Source organism: Leptinotarsa decemlineata, unplaced genomic scaffold (assembly GCF_025532065.1).
Source record: "Leptinotarsa decemlineata unplaced genomic scaffold, Ldec_3_MD MMD2_tig00026330_RagTag_RagTag, whole genome shotgun sequence".
Taxonomy (NCBI): Eukaryota; Metazoa; Arthropoda; class Insecta; order Coleoptera; family Chrysomelidae; genus Leptinotarsa; species Leptinotarsa decemlineata.
Window position 1 is genome coordinate 6,570,944 of NW_027412690.1, and position 22,747 is coordinate 6,593,690.

The 22,747-nt window shown below is 34.1% G+C and overlaps 2 protein-coding genes across 5 annotated transcripts in view; one reads left to right on the forward strand and one right to left on the reverse strand.

The window, feature by feature from the left end:
* LOC111507082 (uncharacterized) overlaps positions 1 to 22,747 on the reverse strand; it is a 32,483-nt gene that overhangs the window by 4,252 nt on the left and 5,484 nt on the right. For 2 of the 4 annotated variants that reach the window (XM_023162328.2, XM_023162326.2), the window contains 6 exons: positions 17,213 to 17,410; positions 16,949 to 17,116; positions 15,141 to 15,333; positions 13,521 to 13,664; positions 11,265 to 11,526; positions 3,164 to 8,447 (listed from right to left, as the gene is read on the reverse strand). In XM_023162328.2, coding sequence (XP_023018096.1) covers positions 8,299 to 8,447; positions 11,265 to 11,526; positions 13,521 to 13,664; positions 15,141 to 15,333; positions 16,949 to 17,116; positions 17,213 to 17,410 — 1,114 coding nt within the window. In that variant the 3' untranslated portion in view covers positions 3,164 to 8,298. Of the gene's footprint in view, positions 1 to 125; positions 284 to 3,163; positions 8,448 to 11,264; positions 11,527 to 13,520; positions 13,665 to 15,140; positions 15,334 to 16,948; positions 17,117 to 17,212; positions 17,411 to 22,747 lie in introns of those variants that run through there. The other 2 variants (XM_023162329.2, XM_074183048.1) reach the window with 2 other exon arrangements.
* LOC111507083 (glutamate receptor ionotropic, kainate 2) overlaps positions 17,730 to 22,747 on the forward strand; it is a 40,209-nt gene continuing 35,191 nt past the window's right edge. Inside the window, exon 1 of the mRNA XM_074183047.1 lies at positions 17,730 to 17,881. The gene's annotated coding sequence lies outside the window, so the exon portion shown is untranslated. The remainder of the gene's footprint in view (positions 17,882 to 22,747) is intronic.

Below are 22,747 nucleotides of genomic sequence, written 5' to 3' on the forward strand. Positions count from 1 at the left end.
TTCACGGAACTAACCCCATTACACATACTGAGATACTATATAGTCGCGTCGAAGATTACGTAAAACAGGCAATTTTCGTTTTCAGTAACAGATCTGATATTTTTTCAAGTCTCTATTCATTATTACAATTTGAAATCGGAAACCTTTCGAAGCGATACAATATGCATAATAAATATATGAGAAATGCATAATAATATATTATTTTGCTGCAATGCATGATGTCGAAAATGGGCTAGGTTGTAGGTATAGTGTTTTCAGAGATTTACAAAATGACAGTTCAATTCTGGAACAACATAATTATACTTTATTTTCAAACACTGGCTGTTTATAATAAGTAAATTCTAACTGAAAATGCGTTTTAAAATATATAAACATGGACAAAGATTAATTTTCCAATGTAAGAAAATACTTTTCATCTCATATATATTTTTGGAAATATTTTGTTCACAAAAACCAGGAATTACAGTCCACATATACAGTGCCTTCATTTCAAAACTTCCCACCCCTAGTACTTCGTTTAGCAGTGAGAATTTGCCGTATGCATAAAACACGTCAATTTAGATATCGAGGGGGAAATTTAAAACCAGTGCCAGTGGTATTTTAGGTTTAACCCCCTTACCCCTAGCTACCCACACTTAATAATTTTAAATAGCATTCCCTATCTTGTAACACATCATTTTAAAGATCTTAAAAATCTTCACTCAACCCCGTTTAGAAAACTGAAATTGGTTGATCCGTTCTCGTAAAACAGGGCAAAAAGAAAATGAATTATAACAAAATGCAAAAATTTATGGAACCGCTACCACTGACTCAATAACGGTATATTTATGTCTCTTTTTTACACAGAGTTTTTTGCTTTAGCTGAAAGTGAGATAAGGGCACACACTTGCTTCTTGCCGTCGGTTACAAATAAATGGTGTTACAACATTTATCAGAATTAGTTATTCCTGATTTTAAACTGTTTGTCAAGTGGTGTCAGTTGCACCGACAGTAATACAAATCGTAATGGTGTACACTTTACAAGAAAGAACTGAAATTATTTTTATTTATGGTGCTGAAGATAGGTGTGCTCATAGGACGGCCTGGGTTTTTAATGAAAGGCATGCAGGCCAAAATGTGAGTCACCGATATATTCTAGACCTTGTTCAAAAATTTGAAGAGACCGGTTCTGCGTGCAACAAAGCAGCCGAGAGTTCTTACGGAAGCCGCACAGATTGAGATTTTTGGCCAATTCGCCGTTGAGTCTACTACTTCAATTTCGAAAGTCGCAAAGTTAGTAAATAATTTAGTTGGTTCTATACACAAAGTTTTAAAAGTAAACAACTTCTGTTCTTACAAAATGAGTATTCTTCAGCAACTCAGTGAGAATGGCTATGATAGGAGAATTGAATTTTGTGAAATAATGACTGCGAGAATTCAAAATTACTCGAATTTAATAAAAAATATTAGCTTCAGTGATGAATCAACTAATTTTCTTAATGGCTTTGTAAATAAGCATAACCGTAGATACTGGGATAATGAAAATCCATACTTGTTTCGAGAGAATCATACGCAATATCCACAAAAAATAAACGTCTGGGCTGGAATTCTGGGAAACGAAATAATTGGCCCTATTTTTATTGAAGAAAATTTAACTGGTCATTTGTATTGGAAAATGTAATCGATCCACTCATAACACAGTCCTTAGAACGCCAAGTTGATGAAGAAGACAACCCGCTCTTGGATGAACAAAATTTACATTTTCAACAGGACGGCGCACCGCCACACTACGCATTACATGTCCGACAGTGGCTCGATCAACGGTATCCTGACAAATGGATTGGCAGAAGTGGCGCTCTGGAATGTCCGGCGAGACCTCCGAATTTAACGCAATTAGTTTTTTTTCTCTGGGGTTATTTGAAGACAATTGTATACAAAACTCCCCGCAGGACATTCAGGATCTAAGACACAGGATTACTGACACATGCAGACAAATTAATAACGAAACATTTACAAAAGTCCGACAGGGATTCGAGAATAGATTGTACTTTTTCTTAGCTACCAATGGTGAACATTTTGAACACCTTATAAAGTAAGGTACATTTATAATATAATTAATTTTTTGGTAGTTTTTTTTTTGGTATCAGATAGAGTAGTAGAAAGCCAAAAACTTTCTTTCCCAAAAAATTGATCACTCCTAAAAATATAACCCCTTCAATTCATAATTAATTTTCTTTTTGCCCTATTTTACGAAAACGGATCAACCAATTTCAGTTTTCTAAACGCAGTTGAGTGAAGATTTTTAAGATCTTTATAATGATGTGTTTGTTACGAGATAGGGGGTGCCATTTGAAATTATTAAGTGGAGGTAGCTAGGGGTAAGTGGGTTGAACCTAAAATACCACTGGCACTGGTTTTAAACTTCCCCCTCGAAATCTAAATTGACGTGTTTTTTGCCTACGTCAAATTCTCAATGCTACACGAAGTACTAGGGGTGGGAAGTTTTGAAATGAAGGTACTGTAGAGAAAAGTTCACACGATTGAAGGGAAATTTTTGTACCAAAAATTTTTTATATGAATATCATATATATTGCTCCTGAAATTTATATTGACTTTCAAGTCGTTATCAACAAAGTATAAAAAACATTAACAAAAGAAATGTTTATTGTATACAATGAATACAATATAACATTTTTTTGGTGTTAAATACTCACAAAATCAAATACGGTGGACAAGTTTCACAGAATCCCATATATTAATATCTAGCAGTACCTTTGGACTACAAATATATCGCGAAACACCGTCAAAGAAATCAGAGAGCTGAAATGGAAATCATTCGACAGCACAAGTACTTATCACGCAATCATTGGAAAATCAGGCCCGCAGGACCACAAATATATACCAGTTTTTTAGGAAAATTACCCACATTCAATAGTTCTTGAGTTAGTATTCAGAATGTTGAAATGAGAAAACATCCACATTTTCGCTATTTTTTTTGCAAATATATTTATCAATTCTCAAGTTTCATATGTGGAAAAAATATTCTGGGGTATTGTGACAACGTATTATTCAAAATCTTCAGTACAAAACCAAATTTGGGATGAATCTATAAAAGACCTCGACGTGTACTTACCCTTCTTTGAAAAAACTTCTTGAGTAGAAGGTTCTAAATGAAAAACACAGACATGACTACAGGAATGTTTATTAAAAAAATTAAAATGTTGATAATACAAATATTTACAGACTAAAAATCACAATATTGTGAACATCAATTGACTTCATTGGTCTTTCATGATACAAAAATACGACATTGATAAATTTAATACCAGACATTTTCCTTTCCCATTGTTCGATGGTAGGGAGAAAATATCTAACTATGGAGTATAAGGAGGGAACAATGATTTTAGACAATCTCCCCCATAATGATAATACATTTTTACATGAGCTGGACTGAAGCTGAATTAATTTTAAAATGGGAAAAAAATAAAATAACTGAATGTTTTGAGTTTGGACTTTCATTGTCTAAAAAGGGGGTGGACAGATTTGAAATCTATGAGAAATGTTGAAATTATTAAAAATACTGAAAATTACAGAAAAAAAGTGCAAAAAATTAATGAGCGATGATTATGGAAATAAAAAAAAAAACTGGAAAGAATTTTTAAAGCAAGCAAATTATTGTGACGTGGAATAAAAATAAATGAATATACAAACGATAAAAGTTTGCTTCAGAAATTATCATTTATACATTTCAATGAATATTTATCGCTCATTCATTTTTTATCAATTTTGTGTTTCAACTAATTCATCCGAGTATTTCGGTTTGATATTTTTTAGTTTGAATTGAAAGGGAAATATTTTCCAAAAGAGATTAGTTTTGGAAAAACCAGTTTTTAGTTCCCCACTTCTCCATGTTCATACAAAAAGTGTGGGAAACTGTTAAAGGAAGAAAGTAATTAAGTTTGAAATCAATTCCTTACAAAGATGTTTAGATCATGCATAGAAGCTATTTTAATACACAAACTGGTAGAAAAAGTCTTCCCGAAACAACTACTCTCACATGAACGTTGAACTATACGAAAGAACAATTTCATAAGAACATTGGATTATTTATTACTTGTGATGCACTCTTTGGAACTTTTGGTGTAGTAATGAATCTTCACAGAAAATTTCCTGCATATGCAATTGGCAATACAACTGAAAGAGTCGACCTTCAATTCTGGAACGGACACACTTGCAGACCGGTTTCGGGCTCATTAGCCACTCATCAGTGCAAAATAGTGGCCATCATCGACCTAAAGTCAATGATATTCCATAATTGAAAATCGGGATTCTTTCAGAGTATTTCATTCCTCTTCTGAGTGGGAGCAAACAACGAAATGTCACTCCATATAGTGGACGGGGATGGTCTGCAAATGTGCCCGTTCCAGAATTGAAGGTCGACTCTTTCAGTTGTACTGCCAATTGTATATGGGGGAAATTTTCTGTGAAGATTCCTGCACTGACGCCTGTCGGATATAATCCAACGCCCTTCGTGGTATTAGCCAGGGGAGTAGTTGTTTTCTGATAGGCGTCAGTCCATTCACCCTACTGTGTTCATTTCTTTAGATTTAAAAATAAATGTTTGGTGTTGGGATAGATCTCCAGTAATATTCATTACTATACCAAAGGTTCCAAATGGTGCATCACAAATCATCGTGAAATGAGTAGATTTCTCTTCCGATGACATGAATGAAATTGTGCTTCGTTTTGTAATGTTATCCGAAAAGGTGCTCTTCATATTCCATATTATGTAGCTTTCCTTTGAGACACCTCGACACGTGTTTCGATCACCAAGTGATCATCTTCAAGAGGAAGATCAAACATAATCATACTCACAAAGCTATCCTTATTTATACCATAGACACCTGTTTCAGGTACCTGTGTACCTCACCTTTTGTGAGTGAAATCTCTTTTACTTTTTGGGCATTCAGTGCCATACACGAAGTTGTCATCAACAAATTTTAACCACACTTTAGGTTTATGTGGATTTCTTGAAAAGTGATTTGATAGTTAAGACCAGTGAAAGTTGTGATTCCGTAATGAGTTCATCATCTTGTGTGAAAAGTTAACACCTCAGCTAGAAACAGTAGTGCTGGACCCAGCATTTTACTAGTTCCAGACACAGCATTTTAGTAATACCATGATCAGTTCTATTAGTTTCTAGATTCTTGTAGTCCGAGAGCTTTCTCTAAATAACTAACTCATTCGAAGAATTCAGTTTTACTACTTCCAACATTCCATTCTTTTATTTTCTTTTAGATTTAAAATCTGTCAATACGTTTTTAGAGAATGGAAAAGTCTGACCTCCAACATTTTTATGAAACATAATTTGCATAGTTGATAATAATAAAAAGTTGAATTACTTGCACTTCTGTCCTTAGAAGGGAGTACAATTAGTATTATCTTCATTTAGAATTTACGAAGAGAGTGAACTTTCCGGTATGCTTTACGTACTCGACATTATTGGATTTTTTCCAATTAATCAACATTAGAGTTTACTCAAGTGCCATTTCACAGACAAGTTGCACGAATAAATAGTTTGAAATTCATAAACAATTTAGTTGAACATAAAAACATTGATTCCATTGCAAATGCAAATGTTTCAAAAACTGCAACACAGATATTCAAAATTCGATAAAAGATTCTTGAAGAGCAGAAAAATTACCAAATTATATGTCTCACTTCCCGAAACTGTGGGACTAATATTTATAGTTTCAATTAAGAGGTGAAAAACGGGCGAAAATAAGCGGTTTAACTCGTACACAATGCCCGATTCGGGCGCTTCAAAAAAATATCATTTTCCTCCAAGAAATATGAATATTGAGGAATTGAGGACTGAAATTGAACAGGAAATAGTTTTAGCAGAGATTAGTTTTCTCCATCATTGAACAGAAAATGTGGGAAACTTTCAAAGAAAGTTTCACAGACGTTTCTTTCAGATACACTCTGGACGAAAAAACCTTTTCAAAACAGTTACTTTCACTTTTTGGGAAAGAAAGTTTTTGGCTTTCTGCCACTCCATCTTGATACAAAAAAAAAAGATGAAGGAATCTTCCAAAGAAAGGAAGGAAGTAATCAATTTGAAAATAAGTAACTCTATACAAGGATATGTAGATCTTGCAAAGAAATAAATTTCAGACGCAAACTGAAAGAAAGTCCTCCTGAAACAGCTACTTTCATATAAACATTGAATTACACGAAAGAAAATAATTCTTTCGAAACAAATACTTCTATATGAACACTGAATTATACAGAAGATACTTTTTTCTACTCAGTTTGTATTTCAAACATTCGTTGTGGAATAAAAATCAGATATCATTCACATGAGTTCTACTTTGAATGAATGGTAATAAAATTATTGATTTTTATTATCAAAATTTATGCTCGGTGAAGAAAGTGCATCGTGCACTTCTTCCAATTATTTATGGGCAGTTTCGTCAGCCCACTGAGGGAACTATTCGGAAGCTTGTGACTAAATTTCGAACCCAGTTTACATTATTGGACATTAAACCATCAACACGCATACGTAGAGTGAGGACCGAAGAAAATATTGCGGCTGTATCCTCCAGTGTTCGTGATGACCGTGAAATGTCGATTCGCCGCCGTTCGCAGCAATTGGGTTTTTGTTACTCCACTACGTGGTAAATTTTGCGAAAGGATTTGGGTGTAAAACCTTGAAAGGTACAGCTGGTGCAAGAATTGAAGCCACACGACCTCCCACAAGGTCTAACATTCGGTGAATGGGCGCTGGCGAAGTTGGAGGAAGATCCACATTTTTATCGAAAAATTGTGTTCAGCAACGAGCCTCATTTCTGGTTGAAAGGATATGTTACAAGCAAAATTGCCGCATCTGGAGTGAAGACCTGCCACAAGCATTGCAAGAGCTACCGATGCATCCCGAAAAGTCACTGGTGTGGATTATGGGTCGGTGGCATCATCGTGCCGTACTTCTTCAAAGTCGACAATGTCCGGAACGTTACTGTGAATGGCGAGCGCTACCGTGTGATGATTGACGACTTTTTGTTGGCCAAAATTGAAGAATTGGACATGCCTGACATGTGGTTTCAACACGACAGTGCCACATGCCACACGGCACGCGAAACAATGGCAAAATTGAGAGCCGCCTTCGGTGAACAGTTCATCTCACGTTTGGGGCCCGTCAATTGGCCGCCTAGATCGTGTGATTTAACGCCTTTGGATTATTTCTTGTAGGGTCATGTTAAGGCTCATGTCTACAGGGATAAACCAGCAACGACTGACGCTCTGGAAGCCAATATTCAAGCATTTATACGTGAAATACCGGTCGATATGTTAGAGAGAGTGTACCAAAATTGGACCTTGCACATGGGCCATCTAAAGCGGAGCCGCGGACAACATTCGCATGAAATCGTCTTCAAACATTAAATTATATTGATCGTTCTATCGAATTCAATAAAGATTTCATCAAAAAAATTACCCTTTATGAACATTGAATTACACAAAAATCACTATTTCTTATTCAGTTTTTACTAAAAACATTCGTTATGGAATTAAAACAGATACCATCCAAAGAAAATTACAACATGTGATAAATGAAACGGTATAAAATGTAACCTACATGGAACACCATTAAGCATGATAGTGTTCCATGTAAGTGACTTTCATATCAATACTCAACAATGTGTACAACAGTATACTTCATCTGCTGAAGATATCAACATAGTTAGTGAGACATGCGTCGAGAAGAGTGTTGTAGTTCTGGTGTTTGGGAACAGTGCTTGTTTTGGATGAAGGATCTAATTTTTTCAATGTCTCGATTATTTAGTTTTTTCATTGATGAAAACACCATGAATACATAATTTTTTAATTTCAGTAAATTTTCTGCGAAAGTTATTGAAATATTTGCAAAAAAGCGCCCTCTTTTTTGTTTAACGGAATTGCTTATAACTTTTACGGTATTTATTTACTCGACCGGTCTTAAATCATAAATTGAGAACTGAATGGCATCTCAATCATAAATTTCTGTGAAAGCGAAATTAAATTTGGCGAAATGGCACTTGTGGACTAGTCTGAACTTAACAAATACTATTCAAAAATTATTCCAAATCAGTAGTCTGGTTCTGTAATAACATAAAATGAACAGAGAAAAATATTAACTCAACTATGATTGTATAATTGTATTGAATCATAATAATCAAACAGCTGCCAAAAATTCGATAACCTTTCAATTTGGTTCATGTCGAGTATGTGATAACAATAAAAAAATCTTTGAAAATCGATATCGAGACACACTAAGAGATATTATTCAATCAATTCATGCACATAATTCAGATCGTTCAGTGATACAATAGGGGAGAGATTTTGAGCGGTATGCTGTATTATTGTCTGATGACTTGGCAGTGTAGTTTGGAAGTATGGCACCAGCAGTCCAACAGTACTGCTGCTGTTTGCTGCAAGTAAGTTGAGTACAGTGAGATTGAAGGTGATGAAAACAACAAGAATTTTTTTATCAAAGTGCGAAAGAGTCTTTAAGTCTATAAAGCATTTTATTGTCAAGTATAATGTTCTATTTTTTATCTATAGCACACATTTCGCTTAAAAATTCCAAAAAAGTAATTCATGAATATTTTTCCAATTCAAAATCCATTCAATATCATGGTTTGCTATGTGTTACTAAGGAGTTGCTATAGCATTTGTGCATTACCAAAATGTTTATTTCTGTATCAATAACTCCAAAATTCATGAGCCTGAACAGGTTAATGAATCCTACAGACGAAGAGGTAATTTTTAGAATTACAGCTCATCACTTGTCAAATTTTTTATAGATAACTTCAGGCTGTGGCAATAGTGGATTTGTATGGGGCATGCCAATAAGATGACCTCTAAAATTGAAGGTGAGAGATGTAAATGATAGAAATTCAAAAATAGTTAGACTTATCGATACGAATACCAAGAAAGACTGTACATTTTTTGTAACAATGACCGAGATCATGATGTGAGTGTTTTGGAAATTAATAGGAAGTACGTTGCCTTGCACCTCCAGAATATCCTACATAACAAGGTTATCATAGGTTATGTCAGCGAAAGTAAACAGATGCCGTGAAACTGACAAATCTGTAGTTGTACACAGGATATTGTTTTTGTCATTCTGCAGCTACGTTAGCAAATACTTGTGCTTAGTTACTGACAATTAAAAGAACAGGAGGGTGGAAATCATCTTCGGTTGCTGAATACTACATTGAAGACAGTTGCTACAAAAATTGTAGTGAAGAAGCGAATACTGAAAAAATACGGTGATACAACTGCCAGTGATGCATTTAGATCAGTATCGACTGTAACATTATTGAAATTACTTTGAGAAGAATCCAGAATACTGCCAAAAATTGAAATTTCCATCAATGTAAAGGTGTCAAGTTGAAATTTTCATAAACACTAAAAAGCAAGAATAGGAGTGTAACAAAACATTGGAAAAAGTGTTCATCTAAAGAATGTCATCAAATATTACTCTAAAAAATAACTGTTTCACTGTACGACTTGTAGTTTGATAAAAAATCAAAGTACTTTATCCAAGTCCTCAAGTGCAACTCGGTCTATATTTTTGAGTTGGTAAAAACTTTAACATGTGGTTAAGAGAAGAAAAATATTTCCTTACTATTATCATGAAAAAGTGATCATCGGATTATACAGGGTGAGCCAATGAAAACAAAACCAGGCTGACTTCTCATAACTGACATTTGAAAAAGAGTGATTTCATTCGGTGTATGTTTATCCTGAGAGGCGAAAATCAATCCTTACACATTGTAAGAGATCAGGGATCAAGCGATACCTTATAAGTTCATTGATTTTTTTCAAAGCTTCCTACATATTACATTTGAAATAGTGGAAATTGGGAGAAAACGTTTTGAAGAAAATCTGCCAAACGACAAACTTTATTAACAATTTACATTCCTTTGTATCTCACAGTATTTTGATCAAGACTATTTCAGCTTATTATTTTGGTCAAAATGTTTTATTCCACTGCGGAACGTATATTGATAATTCAACTTTCTTACGAAAACAATAGTTGCACAAATATTACAGAACAATTTTTAGTGACCAAAATCTTGATAGGCATGCTTACAGGATATAAGCCACCAACTCATAGTAGCTTATATTTGGCTGGCAAAAAAACCTTCAAATGTAGTATTGGAAAACAAAGCAAGCCAGAATTGATCCTAATTCAAGTACTAGGCAATTGTCCACAGTTTTCAGTTTTGTGAGGTACTTAGTTCATAACTAGAATTTACTGTTCCTCACCTGTTTTTCAGATGAATGTTCATTTTTTTTTAGCAGGATTTGTTGATCATAATCAACGCGATTCTGTTCTGATCAAAACCTATACTTAGTTCATGAAATTCACACACAACATCTTGAAATAAAATGTGTAGGCTGCAATTTGAAGCAACTCTGTACTTGGTCCAGGAAATCTTACAGGAAAAGTGTACTTGCAATTACTACAAGACTCTATAAATCCTGCATTGAAAGACATTTATATAAACATAGTTATTAACAATTATAATGAGCTGACATTTCAGCAAAATGAGCAACTTTTTTTTCTCTTCACCGCAGCTTAGCTGTTCAAATTTGAATCAGAATCTGAGCTTTTCCTGTAAAATGAATCGATCGAAGAGTACCGGTAGAGTGGCCTGCAAGGTCACTGGATTTGAGTTGGCTATATTTATTTGAAACCTGAAATGATTTAAAACATCTGAAACTCTTCGAACAAAACTGTGGTAGTTTATGAAACAGGATAAAACCATTTTCAATACTTATTAATGATTATACTAATTCCACAATGAAGTTGCATTTAAATACAAGTGAATTTCATAAAATCAATAATTGGTTAATATGTCACACAAAAAATACTTGAACCTTTCGGTTGAAAGTTGATGAAAATTCACATCATTCACGTTTACTGTTTATTCAATCATAAATTTTTTTTATATTCTTTGCATCGAATTTAAAAAAGTAAGAAGTGTTGAAAAGGGAATTTGATGACCTTTCAAAAGAAGTGTCTCTTGGCTTTCAACTTCATTAAATATTCAAGGTTTGGATCTCACTCCCATGAGGAGATGGAAGTGACAAGGTTGAAAATCTACAAAGAAGACTTTCCCAACAAAATGAACAGATCCAAACGATGAGCCTTGTTTCATTTTCATTCACCCAACCTGTAAATAACCTCAAATATTCTAGGAAGCTACTCTAACGAATCAACAAGGAATACTCACCAGCTAGAAAATCCATTTGCTGGCTGAAAAGAACCTTATCGTCCAACAAAGGAAAGTTAAACAACCCTTGTTGCAAAAGGAGTTCCTCAGCTTTGCTGAAACTCACGTCTCCTATGATCGTCCCCAGATCTGAGGCTATCTCCGGCATTGCTACCGTTTGGTTCTGCGGTGGAGATGGTACGGGTGGAGCTGGTTGTGAAGGTGGTTGTTGTGGTGGCGGTATAGATGGCGCTGGTGTTGGAGGTGCCTCCTCCTTCACAACCTTCATCAAATTAAAGTGATGTGAAAAAAGTGACAGAGAAATTTTGAAAAACTGATTTACGCTACCCCTAATAGAAGACACAAAGATCAAGGCAAATTTCAACAGTTGAATGATCTCATATTGTGATGACAGTGTTTTTTTTGCCCACAGTTAATGAAAAGTTCTGATTTATTTTCTGTTACAAATACTACTGCTTTATATATATATAGAGGTTTATCAAAGTTAAAGTTTTGCTCCTAATAAAAGCTTACCTGCAGCTATCGTTTGTTTTTCATCTTATAGATATACTTGACACATTTTTTTTTGTAGTATGAGTATCCTAGATATATTAACAGAGTTTCTCCAGAATATAACTCCATATTTTATCCTGAATTGAATATAAGCATGGTATGCAGAGAAGGCAGCTTTGGTTGAGACATGTTCCAATAGTATTCCCAATACATAGCAATATTTTGCAATATTTTTTGAAAAGTAGTCAATGTGATTTTTCCAGTCGTCTCCTATCTATCAATAGTCCCACAAATTTTACCTGATTGAATATGTTTACATTTTGATTATTATATTCAAAGGTATCCAACTCTGGCAAGTATCTATTTGCGAAATGAATTATTTGAGTTTTGTCAATATTGAGTAGTAGGTCATTTGCTGTCAGGCAATTGTTTAATGCGTCTAATACATTTCTTGTCTTTGTCATGACCAACTTAGAGTTCTTTTCTTTTACGAGGACTGATATATCATCAATATCTTCATTAACTACATTTGGTATTTCATTTGTGTACAATATATATAATAATGGGTCTAGGATGGATCCCTGTGGCACATCTTTTTTTATCACGATTGATTCTGATTTAATTATCCCCAAGATGTCATTTTCAATCAAATGTTGGGTTCTGTTTGTCAAATAGAATTTGATTAAGTCCAAAGATGTGCCTTTGATTCCATATTCATGAGTTTGTTGCATAAAATTTCATGGCTGATACTGTCAAATGCTTTTGACAGGTCAATACACAAAGTTACAGTACCTACTATAATCTTTGTTCAAATGATGTAAAATTTTTCCAATGGCTTGATATATTGCTTGTATGGTTGATTTACCTTTACGGAATCCATTTTGTTCTTTTGCTACACATTATCATCTAAAAACTTAAGTAAACATTTGTTCATGAGCTTTTAAAAAATTGTACTGGGATTTGGCAATAATGATATGGGTCTGTAGTTACTTTCTTCATCTCTGTTTCATTTTTTAAATATAGCTTTGATAGATGCAGGTTTATTTGGGTCAGAGCAAGCTTCACTAAAATATTTATTGATTTGATTTACTATAGTTTGTGAATCTTTATATTTTTTTGCAAAACTTTCTAGGATATTGTTTTTGTGGTAGTTGGGTTTTATTTTTTTTGATTAATGACCATGTAGCTTTGGTTTTATTTTCGGCTTTTATTATATATTCAGTGTTGGACATTTTTTCAGCAGCTGCAATAACTTTACTGAGAACGGAACAATACTTTTTAAAATACTTATCAAAAGCTTGTACCACTTGTAAAAAATTTTCAGATACAGAGTACAATCATCGTATGCCACTGTCAACATTTCAAGTGTTTTTGAGCACTAAATTCCATTCTTACACAAAATTTGATGCAAATTTTTTGATCCATTTTTTTTTTCACAGCAGAAAATCAACAAACAAGCAAAACACTTCTAAATTTTATGCCTCTCACCAAAAAACTAAACTCACATATCATTTTCGAGACAAGTATATAAAAAAATTGAAAAATCCCTAATCAAATGAACATTCACTTAGTTTTTTCAACAGACCTCGTACAGTTTGGTATACTTCAGCTCATTGCAAGTCCAGAAAATATCCTTCGGACATAAATGTCCAGAATTAACATTCACTGGATATCCAGTGGATGTCCGTGAATTGTTTGAGCTGGGACATGTCTTGGTAGAAAAAAACTCATAAAGTTATTGGTGAAAATGTTGGTAATAATTACCTTAGGTTCAAGTTCAGCTCCCGTCTTATGATCCACTTTGTGTCGTCTGCGAGTATGCTTCAACCAATTTGGGTAGTTTGTAAATGTGCGTTCGCAGTATTTACACTTGTAAGGTCTTTCTCCGGTGTGGATGTTATAGTGTTGCTGAAAATTGCGAAGTAGTTATAACAGGACACCAGGCAACAATGGGAATTCTTGCCTACTGTAGTCTCACCGATATATATATAGTTAGTGTTGTAAATCGTGCCCTAAAGAAAATAACACCGGCCGCCACTGGTAGCCATAAACCAGTCGTGACGTAGCTAAGAGCGCGCGAATGTACGATATTCGCTGCCGCTCTAGATGCAGCGATAATAATGCTACCGATTTCGATAGAATTCCGGCGAAATTTTCTAGCGCATATTACTATATATAAACGGTAGCCACAGGCATATCGACAGTCAAGTGAAAGTTACAGTGCAGTACACGAGGCGATCTAGTAAAGCGATAGACATTCGAACAATAGTTGAGTTTTAGTTGAAATGCTTATTGTATTTAAAGTGAAATAAAGTCAATTATTGGTTAACCCGCCGGGAAACACGTAACAATATAATATACTTGTACTGAATAGATAGATAGATATCCTTTATAAGTTCTTTGTAATAAAAAACCTTTCCAGGTGTAGAACATGTCAATTGCAGTAAACATTATAGAAATAGTACTGAATAAAAAAGGATTGGCGGACATAACGCTCAAAAGTGGAGCAAAACCGCAGACACGTGTTTCTGGCTATTGGCCTCGTCATCATGGTGCAGCCAAATGTGAGGATGGGCAACTCTCGTTTGCCAAAAACTACACATATGCAAGGAGTCACCAACCGGAGCTATGTTCATTGAACACTTGAAATATTTGAATTGATATGATAACCCAATCTCGTTGTTCTCTTTGTTTGTTGGTTTTCCTTTTCAATTCTCTGGAAAAGTGTACTGTAGTTTTTTGTTGATTGAAGGTGACACAGAAAAATTGTTTTTTGGGGAGCGATAGGGCACTATAGAGAGTAGTGAGAAGCACTAAACGGGTCGGAATACTTTGTAGCACTGAACACACCATGAGATACGTATCTGTACTGCCCTTCTTTCAAGCTTCGCGGACGACGCTGTTTTACAGTGTTCGATTAGGCTGTAACATAGTGCAATGAATTTACTTGTAATACGAAATGACTCAAAAATGATCATTGTTTATAAACCAATATAAAAAAATCGTGAAATATATACATACTTGATGATAATTTTGAGGAAAAATATCCGTATGGAAATTGAGATTAACAAACACCGGATGTTAACAAGTTAGAAACTCGTGTCCGCTCTTTTGCCTCATTTTTAGTATTGTGTCCGATAAGTCAAAACTAAATAATAATTCAATTTTCAAATTTGAATAATTTCTACCATTTCATGCGTTATTATAAGAGACGCTTGAAGATGCTATTGTATAGCGAAACAAGCGACACGGTTTTGTAAACTGTCAAGTATAATCTCACATTAGTGTTTTTTTTAATACATTATAATGGATTTTCATAAGATATTAAGTGTAATCCATTTACAAAATAATGGAATTGTACAGAATATTTAATAAAAAATTCACCTTCAATTTAGTACTACTTAAAAATCCCTTGTTGCAATATCCGCACACGAAAGGTCTAGCTGCTGCATGGACAAGACTATGAACTTTCAAGCATCTTTCAGTCTTATACATCTTTTGGCACACTTCACATTTGAAGGGACGTTCCTCGCTGTGGAAACTATAGTGACGAACCAAATGCGATTTTTCAGCAAATCTGTAAAATTTTGAACTTTATAGAGTAGTCGATAGATTTTGGGGTGTAGAATTGTTAAAATCTAGACTTGAGCAACTCATTTCGTTGGGGTGACATGAATATGTTCCACTCAAATATAAATATACGTATAGCTCTAAAAATTGTACATCATTTTGAGAATTATAACATATTCACAAACTGCCAGTATGGATTCCGAAAAGGTAGAAACACTGAAATGGCGATACTAGATCTTAGCAACAAAATAACAACAACTTTTGAAAAACTAGAGTATACAGTAATAACTTTTTGTGATCTAAGCAAAGCATTTTATTGTGTATCACATGAAATTCTCTTAAATAAATTAAAACTATATAATTTTTCTGACAACACTATAAAGTTGATCAACATATACATAGAAAATCGATTTCAAACTGTGAAAGTGGGCAATTCTCTATCAACAAGAAAAAATTTACAACTGGTGTACCGCAAGGATCTATTTTGGGACCTCTACTACTCATAATTTTCATTAATGACCTACCATATTGGGAGAACTCGTTATCATATATTTTATATGCAGACGATACTACAATCCAAACAAATGCTAAAACTCTAGATGAGGTACTTATATTATCCTCTGAAGCACAGTCACAAACTGAAAGGTGGTTCAAAGCAAACTAATTATATCTGAATAACAACAAAACCCAAAACATGGTATTCACTCTAAGAAATATGGAAAATTACTCAAATTCGCAAAGTAGTGTGAAATTTTTGGGAATTCATTTTGACAGTGAGTTAAAATGGGATCATCACATAAATGAACTATCAAAAAAGCTCATGAGAAATCTATTTTTAATCAGAAACCTCTCCAGACAAGTTTCAAAAGCTACTCTTCAAACGGCATATTTTTCCTTGTATGAATCCATTATATCCAAAATATCATGAAAACTTAATATACATAAAAAGTTCTATCTCAATATGGAAGTTTTGAAAATGTGCACAACCACAACACTAGGCATAAAAATGATTCGAGTACAAACTACTGCCGCTTAAAAAAGATGACCAAATTTTTGGGCTGTGAAATTTTACAATAAATTACCACTAAAAATAAGATCTCTACCTATTAACATATTCAAAATAAGGATAAAACATTTTTTAATGAAAAACGCCTTCTTCAGTCCTCCCACATTCCACTTGGTCAAAGCTGAATCAAATACGGACAGGACAAGGTAAATGTGCTCAATCCCTATACTGATGGGGCTTTGCCGACAATCTAAAATGCGATTGTAGATCACCGAGACAAAACGATCTGCCATATCGATTCAGTCCATGCTAATGGCGGAAACCTACAGGACTACGCAGAATGCTCCCAATGCAATCGAATGGCTGTGCAATTTGGACGTTAATGTATTGTTTGTCGGAGGATTTTTTGATATTATAAGTGTTACGTCTTGTTTATATTTTATTGTTTATATTTTTATTTTCACTCACAGTTTCTTTTTATCGCATTGTAAAGAATCCATTCACTAAATAAATAAATAAATCAGGAGAAGGAGGTGGGATATGAAAATTCAGAAGGCTATATGTGAATAGTTTGTTATTTGGAGTTTTTAATTATGACATATGTTCGGGCACTTACGTTTTTCCACATTTGACACATCCATGAGGTTTATCACCAGTGTGTTGCTTGACATGCTGTTGCATGTTGACTTTTTGAGTGAAAGTTTTTCCACAAACGTCGCACATGAATCTCCTCCCCAATCTATGAACATTCATGTGAGAAGTCAGACCTCCTCTCGTATGCAATCTAAAAAACAATATATTCAAAAATCAATAATGGCGTACAACCTCATTACAATTTTTATTTTCACTACATGTAAATATTTCGAAGAGGAAAACTCACACTTTTCCACACTCCACACAAGGGTAGTCTTCCTTCGTTTCAGTCTTGTGTTTTTTCATGTGAATCTTCAGACCGGGTTTTGTGACGAAACTTTTGCCACATTCCTCACACATGAAAGGTTTTGCTTTGGTGTGTTTGGCCATAATGTGCACGTGCAGCATGCTCTGCAAGCTGAAACCTTTGGGACACTCTTGGCACCTGGAACACAACATTATGTTCCACTGATCTGTCCATGATTTTCACCAGTAGAATGAAAAACAAAGTTCCATTATCTTTCTTTTGTAAATAAATGATCTGACATCGTTGAATATAAAATGAAAGTTTACTTTATTCGCAGATGACACCAAAATACTATGGCACAGTAAAATACCTCAAATCTCCACAAGGTTATATCTTTAGATATCAGGATTATCAAGAACTGGTGCGATGCTAATCTCTTATCTTTAAATAATCAACAAAAGTAATTTGATATCTTTTCGGGGTTCTATTAATAACTTTCCTATTACTATCAATGTGAAAGTGTTATCGAGAATAAATTAAGCACCGAATTCCTGGGTATTATCATACACGACTTGAGATTTGAAGACGGCACCAGAAATCTCACTAAAAAACTTTCTTTGGGTTGTTATGCAGTTAGAATACCTTCTAGAGAATTGAGATCTTCTGCAGGTAAATCTGTTCACTATTCATTAGAAGAGTCACACTTGAGATATGGAATTCCATTCTGTAGAGTATTTTCTAGAACCCATATGAATTCTGTATTTGTACTTCAAAAGAGAAGGATACTTTATAAATAAAACAACAAGTCTACTGTTCTACTGTAGGCCTATATTCATCAGAAATAATATTTTGACAGTTTATGTGATTTTGATATTAGAAACGGCCTGTTTGATAAACAAGAATAGAGATGAATTTCCTTTGATCTCCTCTAACTATTCCACTGGTTAGACTGACGATTTCAGTCTGCCTATACCCACCTTGACACTTACTAAAAGCTCAGTAATTTACAATGGCCTAAAATTATTCAACCAGAATTTAGAAAAGCAATCAAAATTTTACTCTCTGATAGACCCTACTATAGTTTGAACGAATTTTATGACAATAACTTCCACTAACACTCATTATAAAATTGAAGTTAGTGTCAAACTAAATTACAAGTTCCACCTAGTATCTGCAATAACTTATACCATTTTTATATTTTGTGTAATTTTTCTCTTGATTTTTATATTCTTATGTCTCATTACCACCTTTTACACACATGGACATTTTCTTTATTGTGGTAAACATCTGTTTTTAGCATATTTTCATATTAACTATCTGTGTATATTTACATATAGATATTTTTATATTTGTATACATTTTTATCTTATTCACACCCGCTTTGTCAATAAGATAAATTCTTTTGACAATAAAACTTATTTATTATTATTACTATTACTCTACCAGACTTTCCCTTGGTTTATTGCAAAAAAGGTGATTTACCAGGTTGGATTATTAATAAGCATAACATTTTTCGACAGAGCTAGTTTTATTTCCCAAAATAATCATTTTTAAGCTCTAGAGGTCCTCAAAATTAGTCCCTGTTTCTGTAATAATCTCCTCCCTTGCCCAAATCGTTTACCATGGAATCATTTTTCCTAGTCTGGAAGTAAATAATAGTTGGATGGAGCCAAATCAAAAGAATACGCTGGTGACAATTTTGCCTTTTTCAAGGCAGTAGATGTGAGTTACACATAAGACTTTGGCTTTCTTCGGGTTCGATTTGCCCAAAGTTGCTCACTGTTTCGACTTGTTTCGGTTTCTTGTATTAAAATAATGGTTAGAAGAAGGTGTTCAACTTAGTGGTTGAGCATGGTAAGTAACTCCTTTGAAATGGTATGACGTTTGTTAATGACAGGTACCCACTTGGCAGTGAACTTCGACAGCCCCAAATATTTATGCAAAATATCAAATAGCCATTCTGTTGACATGACCATTGCTCAAATATCTTAAGCTTAGTTAGTCTTCGGTTGTCTAGTCTAAAATAATTTCAAGGGTTTTATCAGCTACTTCTGGCGTGGTAACTTCATTTGAAGTGCCGAGTCGCACATTACACAGGTCTACAAAAAGAACTTTTAAAAAAATTGTTTTGATTTCGTTAACTGATCTTTATGTAGTTTTTTGCACTAATTTAAAAAATGACACTTGTTTTCATCTATCACGTAAGGTTTGCCTACAAAATAAGGATGAAATAATTGAAAAAGTACAAAAAAAAACGAGGAATTGTGTATTTATTTTTATTATTTTAACCTGAAGTAAAATAAAAAAAAAAACAATGCTACATAGATAAACTAAGCATAATAGTGCTACACCAGTGTTTGCAAAGTGATTATAAGTCTTTGTAAAATTTCTTTTTCCGTCAAAGCTTCTTTTAGTACTTTTTCGGCCGTGTTCTTGTGGATTTTTCCCTTTCAACATCCAACAGTAGTCTGCCATCATGTTAACATTCCACTGACCTTGGTATCTGCGTTCCATTTCTTTAATATCTTGATGGAACCGTTCTCCTTGTTCCTCATTTACAGCTCCTAGATTATCGAGAAAGTAGTCCAGATGTAAGTGAAGGAAATGGACTTCGACATTCATGTTGCAGGCCAACATTTTGTAGTTTTGTATCAATTCAGCAACCAAAGTTTTGTAGCTTGGGTCTTTTTTGTTTCCAAGAAAGCCTGTTATAACAAGTTTAAACGAATTCCAGGCATTTTTTTCTTTCATTTCCATTTTAGTGACAAAGCTTTCATCTTTTAAAAGTTCTCTTATGTCAGGCCCAACGAAGACTCCTTCTTTTAGTTTAGCATCGGATAGACCAGGAAACTTTTCAGAAAGATACTTGAAACAATCTCCTTCTTTGTCTAATGCTTTCACAAACTGTTTCATTAGCCCCAATTTGATAAGGAGTGGTGGAGATTTTTTTCGAATCCTCTGAACTTTGTTTTTTAATATTTTTAACTCCAGGAATAATACCCTTTCTTATTGGCCACACTTGCTTGACATACTGTTGTTTCCTGTCACGGCTATCCCATTCATATAGGAAATATGGAAACTTGGTGCAACCACTTCGTTGACCTGGTAACATTGAAAAAACTTTCAGGTCTCCACAAATGGTCCACTTAGTATCAGAGTAGCTGAGCTTATCAAGAACAAATTCAAGATTTTCAAATGGACTTAGTGTCCAACAGGCACAGAAGCATATTGGTTCCTATTGTAAAAAAGTACAGCTTTCAAACTTCTTTTTGATGAATCATTGAAAAGTCTCCATTTCTCTGGTTCATACGTTATGTTGAACATTTCCATGACGCCAGGTACATTGTTGCAGACAACTAGGTCACCCTCTTGTGTAAAAAAAGGGACAAATTTCCTTTCTCTAAATCGGTACCCACCATGAAAATGAAACACCGGAGGCTAACATATGCCTTTCTTTAAGTCTAGACCCTAAAACTTCTGCTGAGTCCTTTGAGAGGCCCAGATCTCGTACTAAATCGTTCAACTCTGATTGAAAGAAAAGTTCAGGGTCATTGGTACCTGGATTGTAGCTGTCATCACTGCATAGCTTCATAATTCAGACTCAATTTACCGGTTATATAGGCTATATAATACAGAAACATCGAACCCATAATGAACGTAAAAACCTATTTAATAAGAAAATTTCAGGTAAAATTTGTGACTCAACTATAGGTGATAGAATTTTTGTACTATGTTTTCCATAATCTGCACACAAAATACTGTGAAAATCACTAATTAAATATCCTACAATTTTTTCATCGCAGACCTGTATTATCAAAAAAGTTGGAAAAATCTTTTTTTTGTTCAACCGGAAATGGACTAAATATGAGGAGAATTTTGAATAGAACTCTTTACATGTTTTTGGGCCATTTGATAGGATATAACGCAAGTGACCATTTTCTTTCAAAATGGCAGCATGAGAACCATTTTCTCCAAATTCAATATGGCGAAACTATTACGTCATTAAGGGAAATATTGTCAACAATTTAATGTTATGAGAAATGAAAGAGACGGTGTTTGCCCAGTTCATAAATGAAAATTCAAGAACTGAAAATTTTCATTAATCCACGTACATTTCATTATTTCTTTAAATGCCATTTTCGAGGTGATTGAAGTAAATTCATCTCAAAAATCTCAATAGGAAGAGGTATTTTTCATGTACAAAGTACAAAGAAAAAGTACACTTTCTACAATAACTGCTTTTTAATAAGATAAAGTGGAAAGCTTTGAATCACATAATTTTTTTTGTTTGTTAAGTTTGATAAATCACACTTCGTATTGAAATTTTCAAGATGAATGGAGTAAAAAAATGCATTAAACAATTAAAGAAAGGGTACGACTAGTGAAAACATTCAATTCAATTCTCAAATTGTTATTTGAAAACTGACCAAACAGCGGCTTTTGTTTCTTAGAACATCAAGTTGTTTCCCAATATTTTCATGGATGACGTCATGGCACCGCCATATTGATTTTGATAAAATGACTCCTATGGCGCCATTTTTAAAAGAAGCGATCACTTGTTTTACAGTGTTTGAAAGAGAATCTTATGTATATATGAAAATATACACATGGTCTATTTAAAATTCTTGGCCTGACCAAAATGTGTTTTCAATTGTATTTTCATTAAAAATATCGGCTACGAAGAATTAACTAAATCTTCATTTTGAATTTAAAATTTCTTTCAACAGAAGCAACTGAATGACGCTGTTGATAGTCAACATGGATGCCAAAAATATCAAAGTCAACCAACTTACAACAGTAGGGACCGTAAATGCACATGTGCCAACCAAATATGCGCTAAAACAGATGCTTTAACAGCATCCTTTTTTTCTTCAAGTGGAAAAAAGTGAATACTCAACTAGAAAGAGCTATTCTTTGGATAATATCTCAGTACATTACGAGGGTTGCCTTTTATATTTTGGGATTAAAGACCAAAAACAAATATTAATCATCGAAAATCACCTTATTGTTTTTCAAAATATTTCACATGAAGATCTATACACTTTTGCATACGTTTGAACCAATTGGTGAATCACTTTTGCCACTCTGATTGAGATATCTCCAAAACATGCATTCTGAATGCAGCAACCGCTTCTTCAGGTGTCGAAAACCGTTGACCTCTCAGTTTGTTTTTTACGTGCGGGGATAAAAAGAAGTCATTCGATGCCAAGTCGGGACTATATGGCGGATGACTCATCGAATCGATGTTTTGGGTGCTCAAAAATGCAGTTGTTTGAGAGCTCGCATTGTCGTGGTGAAAAGTGATCCGTCCTCGGCGGTTGGTTTTCCTGGTTTCTTGGAAGGCAACTGGCAAACAAATGGTTGTGTACCACTCAGAATTGACTGTTCTGCGTTGTTCTAGTGGTACGGTTGTAACATGTCCAGTTTTTCTGAAAAAACAGGCAACCATTTGCTTGGAAGTGCTTCATGCGCGAACAACTTTTGTTGGATTTAGCTCATCTTGAAACACCCATACAGTCGACTGTTGTTAACTTT